The 22463-nt window shown below is 39.1% G+C and overlaps 1 protein-coding gene across 1 annotated transcript in view; it reads right to left on the bottom strand.

The window, feature by feature from the left end:
• ctif (CBP80/20-dependent translation initiation factor) overlaps positions 1-10845 on the bottom strand; it is a 32627-nt gene extending 21782 nt beyond the window's left edge. Inside the window, exons 1-2 of the mRNA XM_079487012.1 lie at positions 9321-10845; positions 1046-1259 (exon numbers count right to left, since the gene is read on the bottom strand). Coding sequence (XP_079343138.1) covers positions 1046-1259; positions 9321-9355 — 249 coding nt within the window. The 5' untranslated portion in view covers positions 9356-10845. The remainder of the gene's footprint in view (positions 1-1045; positions 1260-9320) is intronic.
• Positions 10846-22463: the final 11618 nt, after the last annotated feature.

The raw sequence follows: 22463 nt of genomic DNA, 5'->3' as shown, positions 1-22463 counted from the left end.
CCACTGACTACAGTAGTAGAAAAGAACTTAAAATGGCAGTCTAAAGCTGCATTCAGATTAAGGGGATCCGGAAAAGCGAAACGAATACCCGACGAACCACGTTTTCATATCAACGAAGAAACGAATGTTCGCTTTCTTCTACGTGACGCACGCACGGAAGATGATGGAGAATACAATTCATGCCTAAACATTAGGTGGCGCTCAGCCGCAATTCAGCCTTTTTTCATTGTTACTTCAGGAAGACTGTCTACCTAGCAAAATTGCTTAGTTATTGTATATAAATACAAATAAAAACGGATTGTATTTGATGGCTTTTACTGGTACCGTCAATATATTTGTAATATTGTATATATATGAAAGATTATATATATTAGTAACTCATTATATTTGAATGCCACCTCAAACTATGCCACAGAACTTCTTTTTTGTCCTGGTGTTTTTAGTCGCTGTGACTTTTTTCTGTTCTGACACCAACAACAACTCGACATCCATTCTCTCACGACAAGGGCTATAGACACGTGACGTAAAATGCTCGATTCACATTGGACGGTCCGTTTCTTCGCTTTGCGATAGGAGAAAGAGAAAGATTAGTCGCACTAGGCTTTTTCACCGCACAGATATTCGCGGTCTATATGAAAGGCTTCATAAGAATCTATTGTTTTTGTTCTTGAACATTATCTGTGACGAGCATTCGCACCCAATATTAGCGGGCAATGTGACTTCAGGTGACCAGAACTGTTTGTTTTCCTAAATTCTTCAAAATATCCTCCAATTTAACAGGTTTGGACTGTTAACAGAATTTTCATTTTTGGGTGAACTATCCCTTTAACAGATGGTCGTCAACTAATCATTTTAGATCTGTTCACACCAAAGCAGGATTACTGTCAGGATAAAATATTCAAATAATATCAAACTTAAGTCAAAAAAATGCTTACATGTGCATTTCTATGGAATAAAATATGCAAAACTGTAATTTTTTAAGGTTTAAATGAAACATTTGAAAGCTCCTCCCACGCCGGTGCCGATGTCGTAATGCTGATGTCACCTGTGAGGCATGAGACGGGGTCTTGTCCACGTCCTGGTCCGTGTCAGTTTTGTCGTTCAGAAGTCCCTGCACCTGGTACTCCAGCACGTAGCTGTCGATGAAGCGTTCCAGCTCCTCGATCTCCTGCGAGCGTGTGCTTCCCGCCTCAGACGACGCCGATGCCACCGATGAGCTCTCCATGGCAACCGGCCCACAGAAGGGGGAGGGAGGGGAGCTGTGGGCGGAGCAAAGAGTATATGGAAATCCAGGTAATATATACAGATAATTCTGATACAATTTAAAGTTGTGCGATACTTCACAACAGTGTGTTTCAAATACAAAACAATTCTGTGTACCAAAAATTGCCAAAAGGCTGAACAGTTTTGGTGAGCTTGCGCTTTAACACATTAGTAGTTATCACTGACATGTCATAAATGACAGTATTTATTTTCAATATCTACTGGCTTCCAATCGAAAGAAATCAAGTCCCTCATTCATTCCAGAAGCCGCTTACTCAGATAAACGTCACGTATGGAATCGCACCTTTGTCAGTTTCATGTCGACATGTTTTTGATTTGTCATTTAAAAGTGAGACTTCTAGCACATGACAACTTCTTCAACATCAAACACCACACCCAGAACAGTCTTGGCCATTTCCTTTTTCCAAGCTCGATCCTGTTCGACCAATCACCTTCCTCACACGCGCACACGCATTGCACTGTGGGACATTGAAGGCAGCGAAGGGTACGTACATCTATGCCGCCTTCAAAATCAATCAGATGAAGGTACTTCAGGAGACAGGAAGTAAAGCGAACATTGGATTCGGAAATTTCATAACCGTCCTGAGCATCACCTCACCCTCTCCTAGAATCGATCCCAATTAAAGGGGGAAGACTCTGAGTTTGGGCCAAAATTCCAAGCTCTGAGCCCTCCCTTCAGACGGCACGCCGAATATGCTTTATCTGACCTGATTACATGTTACATGCAGACTTGTGCAATCATTTTAGTAGATAAACTGAGGTCCAAATACTTAACAAGCACTTCACACACTTAGCTTTGTATTTCTTGACGGCTGCTCTGAATCAAGACGTGGTCGAAAGAGAGAAAGCAAGACTATAATCTGATGTAACTGAAGGTCACTGCCTGTGTTCATGCAGAGCAAAGAGGATTTACAATTACACCAGCATCTTAACACACATGGAGAATAGGGACGTGCAATTCATCCTAATCCTTGTGTCTTCCAAAAATTATGAAAACAAAACAATGGAGTAAAACGATTATTGTGGCACATTCAGTTACGCAAGAATTCTCAGTTTTTCCTTTTAAATACACAGCAAACCTCTTTACAATGGTTCAAGGCTGTGGCATGTTAGTCAGATATGTAATGTGGTTTACGTAAATGTGTTTAGGTTTGCTGTTGCAGTGCACGGCAAATTTGATCATTCTTCGTATAAGAATCACATCTACATGTCATTGATACTTTATTTATGCTTTCATATTTTATTTGATCTACTTTTTAAAAATCAAATTTTCCTTATTCAGTTGAATCCAGTTGATTTATTATTTAAATTTAGGTAATAAGTAATCATGTTAATTAATCATGATGCCAAAATAATTGTGATGATAAATTGTGTCATAATGGAGCATCTCTAAATGCAGAATATCACCAGACCAACAGAGACCAAAACACATCATTTATTACCTTGTCATCAGCTGTGCAGTGAACCCAAATAAGATCAAGATCTGATCTGACACACGGAGAAACAAACACACAGCTTACAGAAAGATGTGGACAAAGCCAGAGCTGTAAAAACAGACTCAGGAAGTCTAAACATATGGCAGGACGTAATTGCTGGGAGACAACAAAAGTGCTGCAAGTACATCTACATGTGTTCAGTCAACATCTCACACATGGTGTCTGTCTGGTGTATGCTAGTCTCAGAGCCTACCGTTTGACAGGAATGCATGACGGCACATTATAACCAGGAATAACCATCTGCCAATCAAAGCAAAATACAGAAAAAACTATCAAACTTGATTAAGGATGTGACGATTACCAGTTCATTTAAGATAACCCACGATAGAAACATCCAACGGTTGGTGAAATCATGTCATATTATTTCTCTTAAAAAAAGTCAAGTAAGAGACTAATTAAATTACAGAAAAAACAAGAGTAGAGTTTCTTCGGATGTAATGAACTAAATACCGTCTAATGTATACAATAGTGTAGGGTTGTGCAGTTCATCAAAATTAATCGTAATCGCCAATTTTAGTCATCAAATACAAAAACAACATAATCGAGGTAAACGATTATCGTGCTGCATTCTATTTAGCAAGAATCCTTGTAGTATAAATCCACAACTTTCCTAGCGGTTCAGCAGTGCTATTTCTTTACATTTATTTTTTAGCTAAATTCAGAGTTTAAAGACAAGTATATTTTATTTTCTAAGTTGTTTTACAGGTTAAAGAGGTATCGTTTTAAATAATCGTGATCTCGATATTGGTCAAAATAATCGCAATTATGATTTCGTCATTATCGCGCAGCAATACAATAGTGGAATTAACGTTAAGATTCAACGTCTAACTTTAAAATGCATGCATTACTTTATTTTCTCACATTTGTAATACTTTCGTCAGTAAATAAGAGTACATTATGTAGTTTTACATTATTCATTTGAATGATGAGTTCAACTCCGTCTATTTGGGAGCTATGACTGCAGGTGTCTCCTGAGTCCTAATGTACACCCGATTACTCACGACACATGCAGAGACCAATACACTTTTTCCTGATGGCCCCAGGATTAATATTAATGTTGCTTATTTTATGTTTAAGACAAAAAAAGTACTTTTTAGAAGTCAGATCAATATAAAACTTTTGGACATTTCCAGCACATGTTAATAAAACCGTGATAGTAGTGATAAGCGTGATCATTCTGTTCACTAGCACTCAAATTCAGCTTAACAGAAGCTGCTTTATATCACAGTGCATTAAAAATCTATCACATTATTCATGTGGTCTAACTGAAATGTGCGATGGTGTCCTAAGAGAGTAACTGTCACATCAGCGGTTTAGTGACAACTTTATGTTTCTCAAACACACAAACAAGCTTGAGCTCATGATAACAGCTGAAGAAGACAAACACCGGCGAGACCACCCGGAGGTCCACATCTCACAGCGTGAGAGATTCATTCTGTATGTAGAGAAGAGACTCTTGACCTCTCCGGACTCCTCCACAGTCATCAAACAATCTATTTAACCTCCTCACCCAGGAGGAGAAAATGAACAAGCCTGTATCACAAAGATAAAATCAATTTAGACTTATCCAAATAGGAATACAAATTAAAAACCCTTATTTGATTATATAAAGGTGCTTTATTATCAATATTATTTTCTGTTTATTTACCACTTAAAGAGAAAGTGAAATTACTGCCTCTGGTCTTCAAGTACTTTAAATCACAACAAATATCTAAATATATCGCAATACAAAAACATTAAGAAATGTGTCCCAATATATTTAGTTTACATGAAGATGGTTGAACTAAACCTTGAATGCTGTCAATTAGTTAACAAAGTAACAAATGTAAAAAAAATTGTCATTTGTGTGTCAATTTTATATTTCTTTTTTTTAGGAATATCGGGACACATTCGTAACCGTAAACCCAGTATCATGTATCGTATTGATACGTGAGCTGAGCTTATCTTTACAACCCTATTTTATTCTATTCTACCACATTCTGATATTAGTACTGAAATTGATTTTTCCATTAAGTTGGTTACATTTTTTTTTATTTATAGGCATTTAGTGAGGTTTTCAAAATCAAGTGAGCAAACCGGATCTATATACTGTAAATGTAGAACAGGGAAAAATCGGTTGAGGCAGAAATCCAAGAGTTGACATTAGCCTGACTTCAGAACGCTGTAGGTGAGATTGAATATTTCTCATCATGCAGAATATCACACAGTGATATTAATATAACTGAACAAAATGAAGTCGAAGGCAGCGAGAGATATCTCTGATAATGGACAGAAGACAACAACAATAAATAGACTCACACAAATGAAGAAACACACATTAACTGAGCTATTGGTCCTGAGGAAAAAGAACACAACAGTGTGTATGTGTTCAGCTGCTCTGTGTATGTCTAACACTGCAGTAAAATCTGCTGTTTGACTGATGATGTCTGAAAGAAGCTGAAGACAAACCAGAGTCTGAACACCGACACACAGACAGGAGGAGAACATGTCAATGATATAGAGAAACAGTCAGAGAAGAGAGAGAGAGACAGAGAGACAGAGAGATAGAGAGAGAGAGACAGAGAGACAGAGAGACAGAGAGAGAGAGAGACAGAGAGACAGAGAGACAGAGAGAGAGAGAGAGAGAGAGAGAGAGAGAGAGAGAGAGAGAGAGAGAGAGAGAGAGACAGAGAGACAGAGAGACAGAGAGACAGAGAGACAGAGAGACAGAGAGAGAGACAGAGAGACAGAGAGAGAGAGAGAGAGAGAGAGAGAGAGAGAGAGAGAGAGAGAGGTGGCTGTGTGTTTGCTCTTTGTTGTCTGGGAGCAGTAGTGTGTGTAAAAATCGGCCACATGTGTTACATACACACTCTCTCTCTCTCTCTCTCTCTCTCTCTCTCTCTCTCTCTGTCTCTCTCTCTCTCTCTCTCTGTCTCAACGGCTGTTTGAACAAAGAGCTCATGGACACACCCACTCAAGCGATGACATCATCAGTGCTCAGACGTCCCAGAGCACATGATAGATCTACATGAAATCAAACACACACACAAAAAGGAAGAACTTACAATTGAAATCACATGAAAACTTTGCCCCGCTGTGAGATAAAGACACATAAACTCTTACTATCAGATTGTAACCAATGAAACTGTCTGATAGACAGACAGACATGCAAATCACTCTCAGAGCTTCACACAGCATCACATTAAACAGATGTCTTGTGTCACACAAAAAAAAGAGTCTGAGGGTGAATTCGGATGACAGAATTTGTATTTTTGGATGAACTAACAGTGTGTTTATCTAGGCCTGTTTCACATGGACGACCCAAACACACAGTATGAGATCACAAGACCTTTTCCGGGACAAGGTCTCCTTCTCTCTTTTTCTTTGCAAGTGAGAGATAACTGCAGTGTGAAGGTTACAAGGAGAATCCAGTCGTGATGACAACATCTATACTTTGTCCAGGGTATCAGAGAAAGATCCGTTCTGTTCCAACACCAGCACACATGCATAAGTGGACCGAACACAAGACGACATCTGACAGGACGTCCACAGCCCACCAGCAATTTCGCAGACAATTCTGATATGTGGATTTAATGATGGTAAAACTTGAACATTAAACTTGATTAACTAATGTTAACAGTTTGATTTTAATAATGTATTAGTAAATGCTCAAATTAACATGAATTTATATTATTAAATGCTGTATACGTATTGTTCATTGTAAGTTTGTGTTAGCTAATGCATTAACAAATTGTTAACAAATAGCTCCTTATTGTGAATGTTACAGAAATGTTTAAATCACAAACACAAACAATAGTGAATGTGTAGAGTTTGTTATGAAAGAGTGGAGTATTCTTCTCGGTTTCCAGTGAAGTAAATGCTGCGTGTGGAGAGGAGGCATCTCACTGACTTCACATAATTTCTACCACAGAATCATTCTGAGCCTCAAATGTTATTGTTTGTCAAATATTAGCACATTCTTTTTCAATCAGAGAAACTACAGCAGTTGATGACGGGTCAACACATGTGTGTACAGCTGTTTATCTGGTACACAAACACACACACACACATCAGCTATGATACATTAACACAAACATGATACAGCACTCAGCTTTCCAAACCTGATAACTAACATATTAAAAGTCAAATAATGTAATTGTTTCAATAATTGTGTATTAATTTGAGCAAAATTGTGTATGTCTTATCTGCTGAGTATCATCATATATTATATATAGTATTGTAGATCTATATGATGCTTCATCAAAACATTTTCATGCAATGCTTTTTTAAACAGAATAACAAATTCTAGTAGCTACTAAAATAAACCATTTAATTTTTAACCAGATTACTGTGTTGAGCTTTTCTCGGTTTTACACACATTAGGAGAAAAGTGAGTGTGTCCAACACCTGATATCACAAAGGCTGACGGTGTGATTGACAACTCTGATGATGTCAGCTGGTTGTCAGGACGACCCTTCAGTCACATCAGCACCAATGTAATGCTGACATCAGGAAAGTGAGTGTGTGTGTGTGTGTCATCATAAAACAGATTCCAATCAATTCTGTCACTCTCCAGATTCACTGTTCCATACGCTGTTGTGTAAAACAAACACATTGTTCAGTCGTGACCTGTCAATCAATGAGATGACTTCTAGGTTGATGTTCAGAAAACCCCCAGCACAAAGGGGGCGCTGTCAGAAAGGCTTTAGTGATGGAGATGATGAAACTTCAGAACAACAGAAACAAAAGATCTATTGTTTTCTGATGTGTGTTGCAAAAACATTTTACTGCATGTTTTTGGACACACAACAACATGAACAACACCACAACACAACACAAAAACAGCTTGTGTCATCAGAAGCAAACTCTCTCACAACACGACACAAACAACCACCGGAGTACAAACAGGCTGCCAAACCAAACTACACTTCAACTTACATAACTCACTCAACTAGCCTCCAAACATCAGAGCTAACACTGGAATTGTTAACAGAACAATGACTTTGTAGAGAACAATACAGTATAACAAGACAAAATAAAAGATTTTTAACTCTTTAAAAGAGTTATTTCAACAAAGACAGTAAGTCAACACAAACTTGGTTGTAAACGCATCTGTACATGTTCCTAATCGGGGGATTCTCAAAAAAACATTTTTGATAATCCGTCCTCCGTCATGTTTTTTTAAACACACACAAAGATATTTATATTATGAAACACATCTCATAGTACCTTTTAAATGGCTAACAAGTTAACAACTGACTTTACATTTTTCTTGTTAAAAACGTCAATATAATTAATTAATGTCTTATTATGTACGATTTAAAATGTAAATGTCTAATCTAGCAATTTTATATTCAGGGTCATTTGGTCAGAAAAGTTTAGCCTACACTAAAACAAAACAAAATCAACTTCAATTGATAATGCAAACACATTACATTTACATCCAACAATTTGATGCAAATCGTTTCTTCTCATATGAAGGTCACAGAGGTCACACCACACCGCTAGCACTCACACAAACTGAATCATGACAGTGAAAACTGAATCACAACAAACGTAATGAGCGTCTGCAGCTGCTCTGATTGGCCGATGAAACAGGAAGTGCACCCACATTCCACTTTACACAGGCCGAACCAATCAGAATCTCAGTGCATGATTAGGACAGCAGGGATTGGGAAAACAATGATGAGCGGGACCCAAACAGCCCTATCAGCATTGTTCTATTAAAAAACAAAACTTCTTGTGAAAGACTCAAGTGTCATACACAGGATGAATGAGATGTTGCTGAAACTTTATTTCAGTTGGAAAGAAATGCGGTGATGATAACACTATTTACCATTCCAGTCTTATTACACAATACTCTCATGTGAGTCTATCAGACCTTTCCATTTCATTCCATCTGATCTGATCTGCTCTGCTCTTATCAGATCGGATGTAAAAAGAACAGCAGTAAGACTTGAATCTAAACAACTGAGTGGAATCTGTTTCTTAGAGAGAGATCACACACAGATCAGAATGTGACCTTTCAGTCTCTTCAGTCTAACACTCATTGATTCCCACTGTTGGTTCACAGATTAGCCAAAGATATTGTTCAAGCACATTCTCATGTTTAATCCCAGCGCTTCTGTAGTGATTTGTGTTTAGTGTCACTGAAGGATGAAAACCTGTGAAGACATGTTTCTCTTTCCCTCGACCCAAACGCATTCCACAACAGATTTGATGGAAATCACAGTATTTTATAGCCTAGCTTAATTCCAGTTATAGCTTCCTATATACTTTATATGAGCCGTGTTTACGACTCCAGAATCATAGATTGATCCACGGATTGAGTTGTCATAAATCAAGGCCTGTGCGTTGAGCGTTGTTTCACGGCTAATGTATGTACGGACATACTGCGCTACATAAGGCCCGGCACTTGTGCTCGAGCCTGATCTAGGGTTGATTCCCATGACATAAATCACAGGCAACCCATGCGCCAACATTCCTGTAAATGTTGATTTTGAGATAAATCACGTGTTCTTGCTCTAGAATACCACTGAAAGCCTGCGCCCTACTGCAAACCTGAATACGCCAGCATTCGTGATCTGATCACTCATCAGACAGCTGATCTGCAGACTGTGACTGATCACATTCAGACATGCTTATCATCCAACCAGCTGATGATGATGACGATGATGATGATGGTGGCAGCTGCTTCACTGGATCCAGGAGAGTGCTCGGCCCTGCCCGTGTCCGGTGCCCTTAACACATCTGATGCAACCTCGGGAGACCAATAGCAGCACTGTCCAGAACCCGCTCTGTCAATGCACGAGCTCTCGTGACATGCAGATGTTTATACACGAACAGATGTTTTCGCGTGCTCAATCGATCTCTCTCGTCGCTTTAAAAAGTGCAAACAGCAGCTATTAGGGACAATAAGCTAACAGTGCGCGCGCGCACACATCAGCAGCAGCAGCAGCACAAGAGACTGTCAACAGGTTTAATCACGCGCATCTGTGTGTGTGTGATCAAAGCACCGCCGCTGAACATCAAAGGCTCGATGAAATACAAAGTTTCCGCATAACGAGCGCGAGTGTTACAATGTATCACAGTCCCTCCATCCGGTCGCGCGCGTCACTACAGGGCATACCCGCAGCGCGTCTCACCAGTGCTGGTTACGCCTGTAAACACCCAAAACCGACCTCAGAAACACCCGCAATCCCGCGAATACTCACCCGAGATCCGCGATCGGGCTGCGGGTGTCCGCCGGGCTCAGATCCGCCCTGTCATGAGAGGTTCCCGGGGACAGAGAGGTGTACTGGAGGGAACAGGGATTAGCCTAATACACACATCCACACACACTCATGCGCAGGGAGGGAGAATGCTGGAATGTGACGCTTGGTCCGGTTTGCTGACAGCGCGCGCATGTGGCAGCCAAGGATTGTGGGAATTCGAGTTCAAAGAGAAGATAAAGTAGCGATGTCGAATTTTGGAAAATTGACGTCTTTGCTGTTTATTCGAGTATAATAGGCTATTAAACATGTGTTGGTATTGGAATGACTGCTGTGTTCAAAAACAAGACGACCACCAACATATTAATAACTGATAAACCGTAGGCTGCTCAATGTTTGCTTGATTTCCTCTGATATTTCATGATATGCAGTAATTTTCATTCTTGTCAAATTATTTTGTCCAATAAATACATCACGAGTTCAATGTTTTGTCCATTTTGTAGTCTAACAAATGTACAACTTGACTTTTGGCCCACTACTGTAGACTGTAATAGAAAATGTATTCATTATAAATGTTGTGTTGAGGATTATTCAGTTATTAAAATGTGAAATAAATGAATAATGTAATTATGTTGTTATGTTTTAATGTTATTTTAAAATTACGTTATTAGCTTTTGGAAAAATGTATACATTTATTTGAATACTGTGGAAAGGCTTGTTTCACACATAATATATGAATACATATGTTGAGTGTTACTGTGTTCTACCTTAATATGCATTTACTTCTTTTAAATTTAAAACATTATTGGCTGGAATTTGCTTGTGTATTCATACTGTGGCAATACTTTTTGTACAACATTAAAATATATTTTATTCGATTTATTCTGCTTATTAACAATTTTTTGCTGTTTTTTATTGGGACCTTCTGTTAGTATTGATGCTGTTGAAGATTAAAAACGTCAAATAAACAAAAAGAAACAACCCAATTGTAAGGGACAACTGAGATATCTAGTAGCAGTTTTTCACCCTTTCAAGGCTTTCATTCATTCATTTCCTGTGATTTCGGATGCCCTCTGGCGGTCATATTGTTCCTATTCTACCGCTTCATCTTTTGTTGTAATTATTTGTTCGCCCTCTGTCGTCCTCTTGTGGAAAACACTCAAACTCTGGCGATAGATGATCACACACAAACACACAAATGTATTTCATTATTTTGATTAGATAAGCATCACTAAATATCACATGGTTATTTGTTGAGTTGTGTTAACATCTATATTAAGTTGATGTTTATTATTAGGTAATGTTGTGAGTGGGACATCTGGCTGAAATAAGCAGGTCACAATATAATCAATCTTATTGGGCCAACTTCATTCCCAAGGACAAATTTTATTCGCCTCTCCCACAGTCCTGTCATAACCCTGCATTTTAATGAACGATTATGAATTCTGAGAAGATTTAAAAAGACAGCCGAAAAGTCACGCCTTCTACATGCCAAAACACATGTTCACACACGCACACAAACAATTATCACTTTCTTTGTGAAGGTCAGGGCAAGTGATGTCCTTCTTCAACACCTTTTAGTCGCTTTGCCATTTTGGCGAGAATTGTTGTCATCAATAACAGCACTGCCAAGCTCCAAGTCTTACACACACACACACACACACACACACACACACACACAGAAGTCTCTTGAAGTTCCTCACTCTCCAGATGGCAATAACACGTTAGCTGTCACTGTCAGAGATTAATTAATGTTCCTGGTGTGATCTGTCTTCCTGCACACTGCAGCTCTCTCTTCCTCTATCCTCTCCATCACTTCATCTCTCGCCCATCCTGGACAGCCTGTCACTAACGTAACCCTAGAAACACAGCATCCTCCGCGTCCTCCGATGAGAAACAAGGATGCCAAATATCAGCATCCCGGACGCCGCTGGATACTTCCAGTTTGTAACTCAGGATGTTACTCAACAGTCGTACTCTTTTCAACTTTTTCATGTAATCGCTTGTTTTTACAATTTAAACAAACTTAGGTCCGGTTTCACAGAGAGGACTTTGCTAAAGCCACGACAAACGCTTAGTTAGATTAGTATACTTAAGTTGCTTTTATAGAAATGCCCTATAGTAAAAACATTACTGGTGTGCATCTTGAGACAAAACAATGGCATATTGACATATTTTACGATATTTTCAGTTAAGACAGCTCAAACCATAATTTTAGTCTGGGACTAGCCTTAAACCAGGCATTAGTAATTAGTCACATAGCAAAAGTTCTCAACTGTGTTATACCACCCCGTGTCGAAATACAGTCATTTTAAGAGTTTGCTCTTGTGTGTGTGGCAGTTAGCAGATCGAAATGTATTCTTTGCTTTAAGTTGCTCCATATGTAATACTGAACCACAAGACAGTTTGTAAATGAAGTGTGATATGACATCAGAGGTGTAGTGTTGTAGCATTTTATATCTGCCATCTCAATAAGGGCTTTGTTTCTGTGATTCAACACAGTTTATTGTAATAGTCTGCCATTAGCTCAATGAGTCATCTGGCGTCGTGCCAGGCTGTGTGTGGGCCGTGGACTTGAGCGGCACGATTTGATGACTGTTTATTTGTCATGGACTTTTATGTGCATCCCTGTTTAAATTGTCGAGGTGCTGACATACAAACACACACATTCACAGACGCCGTTGCCAATAAATGTGTGATTTGGGTCACTCCTATTACATATTTCAAGATAGGAATCATTGTGCCTTTATCACAGTATTTCAATAAGGTGAACATTTGTGACTTAAAAATTTAAATCAGGCAATTTCTTTACCAGGTTATACTTTTTTTTCATTTACAATGTTTCAATAAATTGCAATTGTTTTAATGACTATTGAAATTATGTTTTCTCTTTGTGTTAAATATCCCTTTCCATTCCATTAGATGATTTAAATGTATCAAAACTGACCATGAAAAAACGTAAACTTTTTTTGCATTGTCTAAAAATGATCCTGATTACATATTAAGCCAATTAAACAAACACTTTTCTTCATTTACAACATATGCACATCAAAAGAGTTGAAAAAGTCCTGCCGACGACCGGCTCACGACTGGTCTTTACATTCATATTTACTCACATTTTTACAGAATACCCGACACTGCCACACCTAAGAGACACAACGCATGGATTCATGTATGGAGCGTGTTGTTTTTCACAGTGAATATTTCAGCGAGATGCAGACAGAGCGATCGGAGCTGCTGGAGGGTACGGAAGGCAGTAATTAGTGAGGGAGAGCCGGCATGATGATATTTCCGTGAGACTGTGGCCTGCGTTTAAAAACTGAAACGTGGAATTACGGAGGACGGCCACCTCCCTGCCCTCTGGTCCACGGCCCCGTCCCAAACATTTAACCGTCTCTGCACCTGCTCCTGACAAATCACTCAAACATAAAGAACATACAACCGTTCAGCAATGCCCTGGCAACCAGCCAGAACACACAGGCAACATAGCAACCCCATGGAAACCGTTCAGAACATAAAGCATCACAAGGGTGACTACTACCCAGCATGCACTATTGACATTTCATACCATCATACAATAACGAGAGAGAGAGAGAGAGAGAGAGAGAGAGTGAGAGAGACTGAACTGAAGGACTAAACAGCTGAACATTTAAGAGTAATTGAAGATTACTGGGTGTTACTATAACACTAATACTCACTCAGTGTGTGTGTGGCTCTTTAGCCAGCAGGTGGGGACAGAAAACCAGCCAGACCATCAGTGTTTGTGTGCGTGTGTGTGTGTGTGTGTGTTTTCATTTCTCACAGTAGCAAATTTCTTAATCAACAAAGTCCCAATTATTAAAACAACACATTTATTTGCTTTGATTTATGTGCATTTTGTTAATTTGTATGCAAACAATACTACTCCACTACAGTAGCACAAAATTGTATGCAAGATATTTGTTCTCAAAATACACAAGACTGATGCATTTAACCGTACAATTTTACTGAGGAGAAGAATCATAAATCAATCATACGGTGTCGTAATTTTAATTCTCACAATGATTTGTGCGATGTTTGAACGTGCTTTAGAGATAATCTCTAACATTGCTTTAAATGTATTTCTTACGTACAGGACACATTGCTGTATGTTCTGCACACTCCAATTTGTGTCTTTCTATTATTTCTAATTAATCAAAAAGTAACCGTGTTTGTTCTCAGAAGATTACAAGATTCTCTCTTCATTCTTATTTAGTTCGCAAATCTGTTTGTGAAATGTCATTTTATTTCTATTCACTCATATTTACAGAACGCTTCTTACAATGTTGCATTGTTTTAGAGCAGCTTTGCAAGAAAAAAAACCTAGAAAGAGTTTGAATACAATAGAGTACATGATATTATAGAAAGAGTTCTACCATTCAAAAGAAGCAATGTATTTACAGAACCCTAAGCTAATGTAAGATCAGCAGTCTCCAAAATGAACCATTTATCCATATCCTTCACATGCTCTATCTCTGGTTTAATGCAGAAAAGTGAAAAGCAGTGAATAAATCAATAAGAACATTTTAGAACGTGAAACTTTTCATTCATTTGTTATTTATTTTTGAGACTTTCATTTATGAGACCAAAACAAGTAGCATTTACCATATCTAACACTTATGATTAAGTTTTCTTTATAGTCATGCATACTTCCACATCAGGTGTGTTGTGTGAGCTATTAAGAAGCATTATGGGGTCCACAGACAGTCAACACATCACAAGGTTTTGATTTTTCACGCATGAGGAGAGAGAGAGACAGGTGCCGTGACGTCCCCTGTCGGAAGTCAGCGGCACTGCAGTGCGGCCCCCTGCTGCGCCCACTGCCGGCGTCGGGCACTGGGTAAGTGTGCGAGCACCCGTTGAGTAGGTGGGTGAGCTGGAAGAGTGTGGGAGAGGTGGTAAGGGGGCAGATGGACCGAAAAGAGAAGTTCATGGAGGACATAGAAGGTGTCAGGTACACGAGAAGGAGGGTGAGAGAGAGAGACTGTTCCCAACTTACAGATTTAATATCATAGATGCTCAATTTCCCACGAATCAATACTTTTAAAATTAAGGTAAATTACAAGCAAAAAGACCAGGAGACAAAGTATTAAGAACTGAACAATCCGCAATAAAACATAAATGATCTTTATATGATTGTATTTTATATTGTATTATTGTATGAAACTGTACACTTTGGTACACTCTGTGGCTTTGAAGGTGCTATATAAATACAACTTTGATTAATTGATTTGATTAAAACACAATATCTGATTATTTTTTACAGCATTTCAGAAGTTCCTTTATACATTTTCTTTATTTTATTAGTGGTTAAACAGTATGTTAACATCCCGCATGTAACTTGACTGAAATGATCAGGCTCAGACCAAAATATCAGAAACTTGCAGGTGGACCTGTTAAAACTGGATCAATAAAGAAACACCTAACCAACCACCCAGACCATCACATAGATACCATAGCAACCACTTAGAATACCTTAGCAACTCGACAGCAACGCCCTTGTGACCACCAATACCACCCAACATTGCGGGCAACACTTATATGTTCATAATACACATTTTCCTCGTTCTTTGTTAAAACATTTTCAGTTCTCTTTAAAGACACACAGTGAACAGATTGAGAGTTGAGTTGAATGAGACTGAGCATGTGTCACAGATGTTAAATAAACTTAATTTCTGCTTTAATGAGGATTCCTGAGCGGCCGATGCTGGTCTGAATGTTGCAATTCGTTGGACAGTCATATTTTATAGCTGTTTTCTATTACACTGTCTGTCTGGACACCTTGTTATGCACAGATCGCTCTGTGTGTGTGTGTGTAGACGGTCCTTAAACCTCGGTGTCTTGCTTCCAGACACAAAATCATGTCATGAACTTGTTAAAATGACCAAATTTTTTCAATGCGTCCCCCATTTCCGTGACCCACGTGTCTTTTTGCTAAACCCATTTTGTGTTTTATATTGTGAAAGCAGGGATGGTCTGGAGCTTCGATTAGGCAAGACGTGTGTTCTTTATTCTTAATGTTTCATGTTAAAACATTAAAGCATGAATCTATGAAAAATACATTTAGAGGAGGACACATACAGTATATGTGAAAGAAACACGGCACACATGGATGAGTCTCAGAAATGTCTTAATTGTTTCCATAAGACATACTAATAAAAAATCTAATTTTAGATTTTAGGTATTTTAAATCATTTGCATTTACATTTTTCAGACATTTTCATCAATAGTGATTTACAAATGAGAGAGCATTTAAATATGTTTCGGACATATTTTATAGAATGACATAACATGCTGACCACAATTCACTTTTCTTTTAATTTTCATTATGTTTATAGTTATATTGGCCTCATCAAACTTTATTTTCTGTATAAAAACTTTCTGACAGCTTTGACAAAGTGGTAAATGCTCTCTCATTTGTAAATGGCTTGGATTAAAATGTCAAACCCGTTTGACTATTAATATTTAATGATATTATAAACTCATTTAAATAAATCTATTTCTCAAAGTTTGAGATTGATGCTAATCGGAAACCAGTCTATCACTTTTGATTTCATACAGATTTTACTTCAGTCTTCTGTTTGGCAAACATCCTTCAAACTGACATCAGAAAGCACTCGGCGGAGTCACGACGTCTCGTTCCCTCCATCAGGGAACGGAGGTTACAGACGTAACCGAGACGTTTTCACCTGTTTGTGGGTTAAAGGCCTGGACACTTACATTTTCAGCAGGTACATTAATACCGACACACACACACACCCTCATGATCTAATTATGATGCATTTGGAGCTTTTAATAGTAGTGACAGATGAATACAAAATCTGAGCGAAACAGCCAAACCCATGAAACACAATCAAAAACCTGTCGGTTAACAGTAAAGATCTGGATTAATCTGCACTTAACTACTTAGTTTGCACACCCTACGACACATTAAACACATTTTGTCATTTTTCAACAAACGCAGTAATTATCGGTGAACATGTTTTCATCTCATTCGTCCTTCACACCTCTGCACGGAAATACAGAAACAAGCTTGGAGTTTCAAAATGCTCACGTTTGAGAATCAATCCTGCGTCCATATTTCATATCCGCTGACCTGAGGCTACAGCGACATTGTAAATTCTGATGGGTTCATAACATTTTATGGAGAAGGATGGTGACATGGACAAACCCTCACTGTGTCCCAGCTCACCCCACACCCACGGCTCATGTGTTAAAAACATGCCCGGTTCTGTCTGAGGGGTGTAAAATTAAATCAAGTCTCACTGGATACACTGGCTTTCACTAAAACGCCAAACCCACATAAATACTAACGACTTTTCCAGCCTAAAGTTTCATGAGACCAAACCCCTGCCCTCCTTTCCTGCCCTGAACAGACTGAAAAACCACACACACAATAACCCCCAGCGTCGGTCGGGCGCTCGCTGTGACTGCGTGTTCATTACAGAACAGACTGAAGGCTTTTCTGAACGACAGTCGTTTTGTCATCCAGGTTCAGACACAGGGATTTCTTAGGCCACGTAAAATAAAATGAGAAAATAAAGAAAGACGATTCACTTTTTTCGAATGATGCCATTTTTTCATTGACAGTGAGCCACACATTCCCGTAATTCTAATGACCTTTGCATAATAACGGTCATATAATTCTGTTTTCATTATTATCAGAGATTAAAGGCAATGAGAGGTTTTTACCAGTAACAGTAATGAGAACGTTGGGAACATATGTCCTGAAAATCTCAAAATATATCTTCATACACGTTATCTTTCTCTTTTTGTGCGTCTTAAAAACTAAATAGCACATGTTCTTGAGAAACCTTTTAACTTTAGTTAGTTTATCATTGCAAAAAGATTTTAATAAATTATCAATTTATTGGTAAATAATTTATTTATCCAGATGCAATGCAATGACATTCAGGGCCTTTCAGTTCATGTGCTACTGTGAAAATCTTACTAAAACCATCAAAAAGCATGTGATGGTTGCGTTGTAATGTAAAACCTCACAGAGCACATGAAGGGTTAAATGTTCTCTAAATTAAAACCCCAGACCCAAAACCACAGCTCACCTCATTTCTTTCTTGCAGAACACAGACATTTTTAGGAGTGTGTGTAAATATACGTTTGGTTTTAGTGTTTGAACTTGACATTGTGGTCAGACACTCGCTCCTTTTGGGAAATAGTTAAGGGTGGGTGGTGTATTTTTGGGTGGAGGGGCTATGACAATGCATGTGTGTGTGTGTGTGTGTGTGTGTGTGTGTGTCAGCAGATGTTCAGACCCACAATGTGGTACGCCATGGAAAGGGTGTGTATGTGTGTCTCTGCTAACCATAGTGTCTTATTGAGTCCGTCTATAGAATATGTGCAGTATGTGTTGTGAGAGAATCTAGACATACGATAAGGAGATAAAAAAATCATTACCTCCACATTAAAACAACATAAGCCGATGACACTCTATTATTTGTGAATGTGCACCGGAAGTTCGGTCGGGGTCACAAAAGTGCGCATGCGCAGTAATGTTTGTTGATGTCGTGAAGATGAAACAATAGTCTATAAAAACAATAGCTAAGCATGTGTATAATGTGACCCTAACCCATGTTACTGCATGTTCGCGGTGTCGTTCTTCTATAATAATAATCCTCACCTGTCATTATAAACACTCTGTCATTATATTCCTCCCTTTGCTCGAGCTTCACAAACACATTCTGGACGCTCTCTTGACTCACTCACATAAAGAACACCGTCACACAATGTGTAAAATATCAATGCATCTCTTAAAGGTGGATCTGTCTCTCTCTCAGAGTCTGTCCGTCTGTAAGTGAGACAAATGCTGATGTGTAACCTGCAATTGTAAGGCGCTCTACATTTAGCAGTTGGAATGTTCGGGTGGGCTGAGTGTGTGACACACAACAAAGCTAAACACAAGGGTGTAACTGCCCGCTTCACATCCTCCTCTGAAACCGCCCGCTGGCCCGACTGCCGAGACACAACGCCATCACGGCCATCCAGAACTCCCCACCCTCAGCCTCAGCGCAGACTCTCAACATCACACTAAACAGCAGTACAGAAAAATTCATTCTTACCAAGACAATAAATACATTTTGTATTAGCATATTTAACCTTTATCAGACTTCAAATGCGTCCACGTTTACATGCATAAGAAAGCTTTGATTTGTCTTCATTGAATCATCACCTGGTTAAGCGATTTCAATCTTATGTTTTAAGACCAGGCGCAGGGATTTACATTTGAAACTAATCGCACCCCATACTGCCCCATGAACATGCTGATGCTCCCGCTGTGTGTGTGAACACGACGTGTTCAAATCATTTAGCATGTCCCTCCGATGTCACGTGTCTTTTGGTTATGCGATCGCTTTGAAATGTGCTCAAGTCCGGTCACCGGCGTGTAGCGCACTTATAAACACGTTTGTTTTATCAAGAGAGGAAGAGAAATTTGGCGATAAATGTTATTTGGCTTTTTGTATGAGAGAGGAAAATGAGCGAGATTATAGTGTTTGAGGGAGGTTTTTTAGAATGGACAACCACACCGGCCACGCTGACTCATACAACACAAACACACACAGACACGACCCACATCATTCACAAATAAAAACTGAAATATCTCAAGTGTTTCTCCTATATGGAAGTGAGAGTAACTGGAGAGAAAACTTTTGCCAAAGTCTCCAATTTACGTGGAGTCTTATATTTGTGTCTGATTTTGTAATATCTCTCCGAAAACTCCTGAGCAACCTCAGAGAAATACTATAATTCTTTGAGAATTTTTAAAACACAATGCTGTGGGCACTCAAGACCACTCAAATCTTCTTAAAGGCATAAACACACAAAAAAGTGGATACAAAAGAAGATACGTGGAAAAGTGTTGTTACCTGGCCCCCGTTCAATTTTACTGTGAAGTGAAGTGGATAGGGGCCAGTTAACAACATTTTTCAAATGAGCTTCTATTGTTTTTTGCGGAAGAAAGAAAGTCAAACAGGTTTGAAATGACTAAAAGGGAGTAAACGATTTGAACTATCACTTCAAAGCCTCGCGCGTCCAGACAGACGGATTTCCAATGAAGAACATGCTTGACGGTGCACTGAATGAAGCATTTAACAAATGTCTATGAATATTCCAGACGGCCAAAGACACCAGGGAGAAATGAATGAATGAATAAATAAATAAATGAATTAATTAATGACAACAAACACACCTTTCCCTTCCCGTCACTCTTTTTATCCGCAATCTATTTTTTACATATGCATTGTTTGAAAAGACTGCATCTCCGTCACCTCTTCCAGGAATATTCTGTATGTCTGGGAAGATTTAAGTTTACCGCACCACAAGTGACACAATGTCACAATACACTGCCATAGTGTCGGCGATGAGTATTAGTCCGGAACAATAGCGAGAGATTCAAAACAGGGAGGATGTCTCACTCCACCCTGGCTGAAATATGCAAGCGTCTCTTCATGGCTCATCTTTCTCGTTTGGTGACCGGGCCCTTGAGATGTCTGTTGTCTGTCGTCCCCCCACACCCTCCCTTTCTCTGGGGATGAAGGAAAGGAGGCGCGAGACGCCTCCCACCATCTTTAATTTTCACCTCGGTTACTGCGACGACACCATGGCAACTGAAGGGTGTCGACCTCGTGTATCCGGACGCGGGCATCGAAGGATAACGGCCGCGTCCGGATAACCCATGAACACTCTGGGCCGACGGGGGGCCAGGCGCTATTGAGACCCGAAATTGTGCCAAATAGTTCTCGTAAAAGCTTGAGGACAAGTACGAGAATGACGGTGATTTTAAATACTTGTAGTATTTTGAAGCTCAAGCAGTATGTATACTTTGCACCGTATGCAAATTTTCGGATTTCGTGGAATACCAGGATACTTCGCAATGCACGTGACATATACAAAAGACTTACAATTCATCATACATATCGGACAAGTCTTCAATCTTGGCTTCACGAAAGTTTACCTGCCTTTGTTTCTTCTAGACAGTACACACACCTAACAAATCTGGGTGCACTTTTCCAGTGTATTTTAAGTATGCCAGTAAGTGTACGAGTGCTGGCTATCATGCCACAACATGAACAGGTCCTGTTTCTATGACAATATGTCTGTGTGAGTGTGTGTGTGTGTGTTAACTGAGACTGGCTAATCAGCTGATGAGCTGTTTACAGACCCCCGTCGCCTGGAGGGGCCCTAGTGAGCATTCAGACATGTCTTACACACACACACACAGCTATACACAAAAAATGCATGCATGACATCGCACACACACACACAGACAGAAAGTATGGAGGTCTCATTACCCTGACAGTCATTTGCGACGCCGCATGCAGAATTAGGCTCCAGTAGATGGTGAATCTGCTCTGTAATGGCTGCTGCCTGCTGGATGGGCCACTTTTCAGATAAAAGGATTCTGGGTAAAATCCGGTCCCCTTACAGTGGAGCAGAAATCCATGCGATGAATATCTAATGACGCAAGTACAACAGAAGAATCTAGAGAAGCAGACCGTTGTCTGCATTTAAAAAAATTCAACTTAAATATGTTCTGCTAACAAAATCAATCAAGTATCTTGAACAAAGACTTGTTAGTATCGGGTCACTTTATTATTTTGTGTACTGTATACTGCACAAATTCAGACTTAAATGGTTGCTGACAAAGATTATTTTGTTAACTGGACTTTGATATTTAAGTGTTTGCCCAATTTGACAAACTGTAACCTAAAAGAAAAATAATTGATTGAAATTTTTCTTCAATTTAAGTTAAATAAATAACTTTTTTGAGTGCTAATAATATGTGACTGATGCTAAAATAATCTCTACATGACTTGGGTCCAACGTTTAATAAATGTTTACAGCATTTTCATTTCCTTTTAGTTGCCTTTTGCCAAGCTTGCCTGAGCACACCTCACTAAAACCTTTTCAAAGAAAATGCTAAATAAAAGTCCCATTAAGGATACTGGTGTCACATGATTCACTGACTCTGTGTTTGGAGTGATAAGTGAGTCTTTTTCCAGCTGTAGTCAGACAAAGACACAGGGCTACAAATAACTGTAGTTTTCTCCCTGAGGTCATCTGGAAGGTCACACAGCAGGCCCTGATTCCCACACCATCAGAATGAAAGGATGGAAAGAGGACACATGAAAGCGGATCGGCCACCGCGTTCCCAGCAAACTTATCATCCAGCTCTCTGAGGTTCAACCAGGAAGTCAAAGACAGTCACCGCGGCGATAACCTCAATTCCTGCTGTTATCACACTCTGAATCAATAACACACACACGGTTTAGTAAAGAAAAAATGTATAGTGTTGTCAAGAATGATGCAACAAGAGATACGAAAGATAAGAGTGAAAAGATCTAAATAGTATTTTTTGTGTGTTTTCTAAAATTGAATATGTGAGAATAAGTGTTTTGATTCTAAATGTTGGATCTCACATATGCTGAAATCATCAAATGAATTAAAAATATCACAATTA

Source organism: Barbatula barbatula, assembly GCF_947034865.1.
Source record: "Barbatula barbatula genome assembly, chromosome: 22".
In the NCBI taxonomy this organism is placed as follows: Eukaryota; Metazoa; Chordata; class Actinopteri; order Cypriniformes; family Nemacheilidae; genus Barbatula; species Barbatula barbatula.
This window is presented reverse-complemented; position numbering and strand designations above follow the sequence as displayed.